The sequence below is a fragment of the Antechinus flavipes genome, chromosome 2 (genome assembly GCF_016432865.1).
Source record: "Antechinus flavipes isolate AdamAnt ecotype Samford, QLD, Australia chromosome 2, AdamAnt_v2, whole genome shotgun sequence".
In the NCBI taxonomy this organism is placed as follows: domain Eukaryota; kingdom Metazoa; phylum Chordata; class Mammalia; order Dasyuromorphia; family Dasyuridae; genus Antechinus; species Antechinus flavipes.
In genome coordinates, this window is record NC_067399.1 from 529,520,671 (window position 1) to 529,527,491 (window position 6,821).

A 6,821-nucleotide genomic window follows, 5' to 3' on the forward strand; every position below is an offset into this window, starting at 1 on the left:
TACATAGCCCTGATGGAGTTTATAGACTTATAGAAAAAAATAATTAGGTTTAGCAAATCCTTTTTTTCACATGACTTCATAATGGCATGTGATCTAAAAATTAAAAACAAACAAGCAGATTCCCTGTTCTAAAAGAAGAAGAAGAAGAAGATAACAGATCCCTTTGAGAGCCCTAGCACCTCTGCTAAGTTCTCATTCCTACCCAAGGAACTGGTCATTTCACACAAATCTGACAAGTCCTGTCAAGAAGGTCATTTGCAGTATTAGTCTTACAGTGCCTAAGGGATCTAGGAATGACCAACTCAGAGTTTCTGAAGTTTTTGCCATTGTTTCAAAGAACGATCTTAAGTATCACAATTCTAAACTGTATTCCCTCACCATGACAGGTGAAGTCAATTATAAAAGATCCACCCTACCCATCCTCCAAAGACCAGAGGAAATTGATACATGTTTGGTCTTTGTTATTAGCCTTTTACCAACAGATGGATATTCTAGTAGTATCCAAACCTGTTTACCACAAATAGGCTGCTCCTCACTGAAAGGAACTTATTCAATACTCACACGATTTCTGTTACATCATCTCTTTGGTTTATTTTTGTTTTAGCTTTACCCAGCTCCTCTCCTTCACCCAATAACTTTTTGGACTAGAATTCTCTTGGAATGATCTTGGAAAAGTCTCTAAGATCTATTAGATCAAAGCTTCTTACTGTTTTCTGTGTCATGGACCCCTTCTCAGGAAAAAAAAATTTAAATGCATAAAATAAAATACTTAAGATTACAAAGGAAATCAAGTCTATTGAAATATGGTTCTGAAAATCATTTTTAAATGAGTTCACATATCTCAGTGTGTGTTAGAAGTTTATGTCAAGCTAGCCACAAGGTTTCATTTACAAAATAAAGGTCAAATTTTTTCATTGAGCCTGATTTTCATGCCTCATTCACAAAGGGTTTTTCAAATACCTGGGAATTTTCATAGATGGAGTTTTGTTAAAATGGAACTTACTTGCATGCCCTTCTGTGGTTATTAGCATCCTTGTAAAAAAAAATTCCACTAGAGAACTGATTTCCTCTTTTGATCATAATTTTTCTTCTTTATTTCTCTTTATAAGTCAATCTCTTTTTCTCCTTTCCTTATATACGTATACTTTACTTCCTAGTTATTCAGTCTGAACTGGTTAAAAAGCTAGCTATTTTGTATTTTAGAAACATGAGATAAAGCTACTCCATCTCCCTTCCTTTACTTCCAGTTCAAGAACAGCAATTGAAGTAGTTCTTTTTGCAGTTATATCAAAGAAAAGTAACAGTATATGCCCAGTTCCCTACCTCCCTTGAGAGGTTGTCGCTTAATTTCCAGAGTGAAAATCCTTGGGATTTTTTTCATTGCCTTGGGGCTGGCTGAGTGGTCTGTCTGTTACTATAAAGCATTTTCTAAGCTGATGGAATTCCAGGCTGAGCCCAGATGTCTCCCAGGTACAGATGGTGTCAGTACTCATATCAATTCAGGGCACTGCATCTCTACAGGATGCTCAGGGGGTTACAGCCACTCACAGTGTCAGCTCAGACATTCATCCCCAGAGTAGGGTGGATTAGATTTAAGGTGTTGGTACAGATCAAAGCAATCCCTAGAAGACTCTCTATCAGAAGTAACAGAAAATAGAGACGAGACAAAATATTTGGACAGTGGAAGGCATGGATCTAGCTTTTCATTTGAACTCACATTTTGTGGATAGAATTGATGTTCACTAGGATCTACAGTGTGATTTTGTTCAATGATATAGTGATATGGACATCAAGAATTCTAGTAAAGAATAGTAATTTTGTGTACAAGAATTATGGCATCTGGTTTTTTTGTTTAATAATGAAGACTTTTCCTTCCTCCTTTTCTGCTCTGTTATAGAGAGGAACCTAAACCCCAAAGCAGCCTGCCTTAAGAGAAGGGAAGAAGAAAAAGTTTCTGCCGTATCGGCAGAGCCACCAACCACACTGCCAGGAACCCATCCTGGGCTTAGTGAAACTACCAACCCTATGGGTCATATGTAAACACCGGCCAGGTAGGTCTGGGGTAGAAGCTTGCAAAGGGGTTTGAAATGGGAAGAAGAGCAGGGGAGGTAAAGTGTGATACTGCCTGAGCAAATTGATTTACTTCTCTTTAGGTGAGAACCTAAGAATGGAATTATTTTAATTAAACTTCTATTTGGAATCCTTTAATTTAATGTTCTAAAAGTTGGCATGGGAAGCAAATCTTAAGACCCAATTATTTACCATCTTCAAGATATGACAATATGAATCTTAGTGGACTTTTACCCTATGTAGATCTAATTAGCCACAAAAATTCATACCCTGGTACTCGGGTGAATTTCCTTCTGATACAGCAAATAGAGATATGGGCCATCCATTCAAGAACAGTCTGCTATCATAACACTGCACATTTCTCTGCTTAGAAATATCTGATTGTCTCAGTTTATCTAAAAGTTTTGTCATCCACTTCCACTTGCATCAGTAGGAAGGACAGTATTCTTCCAGCTCATTTTAGGTATACTGACAGTCAAAGCCATTTTCAAAACTGGCAAGTAGACCCATATTTTAATGGATGTGAGCTTAATAAATTAAAAAGGGGGAGATGAAATTATGGCATAGTGTCAATACTCTTTTCTTTATCTTGACTCATCCTCAAAGAATTATCTTGCCACTGATGATGGATGGTTAATAAAAATAGTTATTTAGTAATGATGTTTTTGCCCTTCATACAATATTAGAAATCCATTACTTATGTTATAAAAGTCTAACCCCAGAATCTAAATTACTTGAATTTTCCCCCCACTTCATTCATATCAAGTCTATTCTTGTTATAAAAGGTAATTTCTAAAACAACAACAAAAAACAAAAGACTGTGATTAACATAATACTTACTCCTTTTAAGTTGAGAATGTCTTATTCATTGTATTTATATACTTTTTCCTTGGCCTAGCAGAGTCAAACTCTCAGACTGAAATAGACTGAAATGGATGGAATTGGGAAATGTTTAACAAAATAAAAAAAAAAATACAGTACAGCCTAGATAATTTTAATTTATGGTTTGTGGGGATCTGTTTCTATTTTGAGTTTGATACAACTGGTTTAACCCCTAATAGAGTCTTAATAAATGTTTGCTGAATGATTGTTTTAATTTTTTAAAGCAATTACATTTTAGTTAGTCATGAATTGAAACTAAAATTGTTAGCCAGATTATTTGATGTTTCTTTTTCTTCCATAAAAGAAGTTTTGTTTCATTCGTGTAGCTCTAGAATGTGGATCTCCAATTTAGCCACCCCTATTAGACTTTGCTAGGACTATCTCATTTAAAACTGAGCCTCTAAAATTTTGATGAATAGCAAAGAAGTAGTCATTTTCTCCCAAAAGCCCTTTTTCTTATGATTTCCACTATGTATTTTACCCATTAGCCCTAACCCAACCAGATCCCAAATTCAATTTTGTTTATAAAAATAAAAGGAGGTAGGGTGAGTGTGGAGGACTCAAAATAATGCCACAAATGCTAGTTCAAACTGTAAACTTTAGGCATTATAGAATGAGGCAGCCCTACACTTTCAAGAGGCAACCTTGGGTTCTTCCTACATAATAGTAGCTCTTACAGAAGAAACAATAAGGTAATTCCTATAAAAGTCAGGAAAGCTGCTTCTAGATATAACCAGAAAAGAGCTGAAAGAACAAAAGCATCAGCTAAGACTGGGGTGATGTTAGGAATGAAAAGTCAAAAAATAGCTATGCCCTGCCTTCATGGAGCTCACATTCTTTCTGAGAAAAAATCATTATGGTCATACAAATCAATACAAAATAATTTCAGTGTGACAGAGAACACTAGGTAATCAGGAATAGGATATCACCTTATAGGACATCATACAAGTTCATCCTTGAAAGGAACAAGAATTAAGGGAGGGGAAAAATAATTCAAAACACAGGCACCAGTCTCTGTAAAAATATAGAGGTAAGAGAAGAAGGCCAGGTACAGTGAACATCAAGGAGACCACTTTGACTAGAATGTTCGTTCAATATAGATAAAAATGATAGTGTAGCCTCTCATTTGTCCCTAAAGGTTATATTACAATGTATTACATCCTTCACAGCATTAGTTTGCCTTAGTTTCTATTCCTACTGATGATCCTCAGACACTAAAATAAATTGTCCTATTTAGAATATTCTGTTTAATGAGATATAGAACTGATGGTGACTACATAAAAAAGCTTCCATCTATAGTAATTAAAATAAAAAAAAAAACAGACTTAGACACTTACTAGATAAGCATCAGTTATTTGGAATATTTAGTATTCTAACAAAAACAGATAAATGATAAACTGCTATAATCTTTTTTTCATTATTTAATGTTGTACTTACTGAATAGAGAGTGAAGTTCTATTTCTTCATTTGAAAACTGAATGAATTGGAATAGTCAGATGAGAAATTCATTCGGGTCCCTTTTCCCCAACATCTCCATGACTCTACTGCTTCTACCTCTATTATTTCTACTACACTTTTAATGTGATATTTGTCATATCTTAAAATAGAAGCAAATGTAGATTGTATGATGAACTTCTTATTTAAATCAAAGTGGGGCATAAATAAGTTTTACCATGGCAATAAAATAATTCTCTAACAACTATGTACAAGTATCATTCTAACTCATCTTATTCTTCTCCCCTGATTTCCATACCAGAGTTCCAGAATGATTGGTAGGCTAGATAGAAGGTGACCTCTCCTCACAAGGACACAGACAACTCAGATTATCTGAAGACACAAATCTGACAGGAGAAAAACAAAACAAAACAAAAACACTTGAAGCAAGAAATTCAAATGCAATCTTATGATCAAAGCAAGTGGTCAACACCTGCATCAGAAGAAGTGAAGATAGAAAGCTCATCAGATAGAACTTCAGCCCGTCAAATGTTTGGAACATATCATTCTGTCGCAAGCAGTGTGTCGCTTCTGCACAATCAGAGACTGTCTCGATCTCTCCACTCACCGTGGAAGTTGCCTTGTGCCTAAACTGAATTGACAAATGCATTGTAACTACAAATTTTATTTATTGTTAAGGAACTGTAAAGGTCTACATATAAAGGGAAAAGTTGATATGGAAAGCTGATCTGCACTCAGCTGATGCCAGCATTTATAAAAGCCGTTCCCATGCAGAGAACAAAGCAGTGACAACCATTGACCCTTAGCATTCCCAGTATACCTATTAGTGTCTTAAAAAAGGGAGGGAAAAGGCTTCTATTGCCCTCTCCATTCCTTTTGCCATATGAATTGTGTTTTCCTTGCAACAGGAAAATATTCTTCAATAGAGCTTTTTTTTCCCCCTTTCTCCCTGAATTTTTCCCTTGTTATTTTCCTCCCTCTATGGGCATTGTTTTTGGTCTCTGATAATCTGATCAGTTATAATCACAGTCCAAACCCCTCCCTGCCAAGATCTGAGCATTTTATGTTAGAGTAGAGAGCAGAGACCAACTATGACCCTTGCCTTGCTTAGGTTTTAGAAAGGGTATTTTATCCCTGACACTTTCCTTAGATAAATTGCTTTATTTCTAATAATAAAACCTTTCAGGCTTCTAGGTTTCATAGTAAAGCTTGTAATAAGGTGAAGTGTAAATTCCGGGGAAAGAATCTACTTTGTTAGAATTTGCTTTGTTTTCCAAGCAGTAAGTACTACATATATAGTACATGTAAAGTGTTAGCTGTAAGTAAGCACAAAATGCATTTAAATACAAAGGAGATTTTCAGGCTGTGATTATGGTGAACTCAAGGAAGCCTGGGAGTCACCATGGCAGGTAGCATGATGAAGGAACACACCATTCTGAGCTAATTACCCAATGGAATATAGAGCAGTGGTCACCAATATTTGTTTCCATATCGTAGCCTTTACTTTCTCTGTCATTTGGATGGCTGGTTAGTCGGGAGGAGTTCAGTGGGTGACTCAATCAACTGCAGACCAACTGCCCCTATCCCAAGGAGATGAGCCAGATTAGCATTAAACCTATTACATGTTAGTCCATCTTAATAGCGTGCATTAAGGTGTCCCTCCCCAAAACCCACCTCATCACTGATCTATGGAGATTCTTCCCCTACTCCCCATAATGATCCCTTTGAACTTCCAGAAAACCTGTCTTCCACTGCAACAACCCTGGGAGAAAAAACAATGCTAAACAAGGTTGTCTTGGCAAATAAATTTTTTTTGCCAATACCAAGTGGCAATCAGCTCACAGAAGAAATGAACTAAATCACTTTGTAATTCAGAGATTTCAGTTCATTTGAAAGAACAAAATTGATTGTTAAGGAAAAAAAAAACAGGCAAACAGAACTTTAGATCCTCCATTTAGGATGGTTCCTAACAAATTAGTCATTTGTGGATTTAGTGAACTCTTTTGGTTACTTTAATTTGCAAATACTGTCAAATAACACCTGACTCTATCTGTGGCCTTGTTCTTCATTTCAGTGTTAATCAGCTAAACAGAAGTTGTTGCTTATGATGTGTGAGTGACCACATGCCACTGCCTGGCCTTTTTTCTTCAAAGCTTGTTGTCTTTTTGGCTATATTAGACTTTGCAGTATGCCCAGAAGCTTTCCTTCATAAAATAGAAAGAAAAAACATTTGGCTTATTTTTCACTGTAGCTAGTCTTTTATACAATAATCTTGTAAGAAAATTTCTTGAATTCTAAATATTACTCTTTCTAGATTTTTGAAATCGAAAAAGTTTTCAGTAAAAAGTTTCTTACTTTATTTTACTATATTAGGTAGTAAAAAATGTAGGGTTATTTACCATAACCTGTTCATT

General features: G+C 35.6%; 1 protein-coding gene across 5 annotated transcripts in view; it reads left to right on the top strand.

Annotated features, from left to right (window-relative positions):
- Nucleotides 1–6,821, top strand: part of TCF12 (transcription factor 12) — a 407,755-nt gene that overhangs the window by 400,641 nt on the left and 293 nt on the right. For all 5 annotated transcript variants that reach the window (XM_051980716.1, XM_051980717.1, XM_051980718.1 and 2 more), the window contains 2 exons: nt 1,898–2,051; nt 4,709–6,821. The exon at nt 4,709–6,821 is cut by the window's right edge and continues 293 nt beyond it. In XM_051980716.1, coding sequence (XP_051836676.1) covers nt 1,898–2,040 — 143 coding nt within the window. In that variant the 3' untranslated portion in view covers nt 2,041–2,051; nt 4,709–6,821. The remainder of the gene's footprint in view (nt 1–1,897; nt 2,052–4,708) is intronic.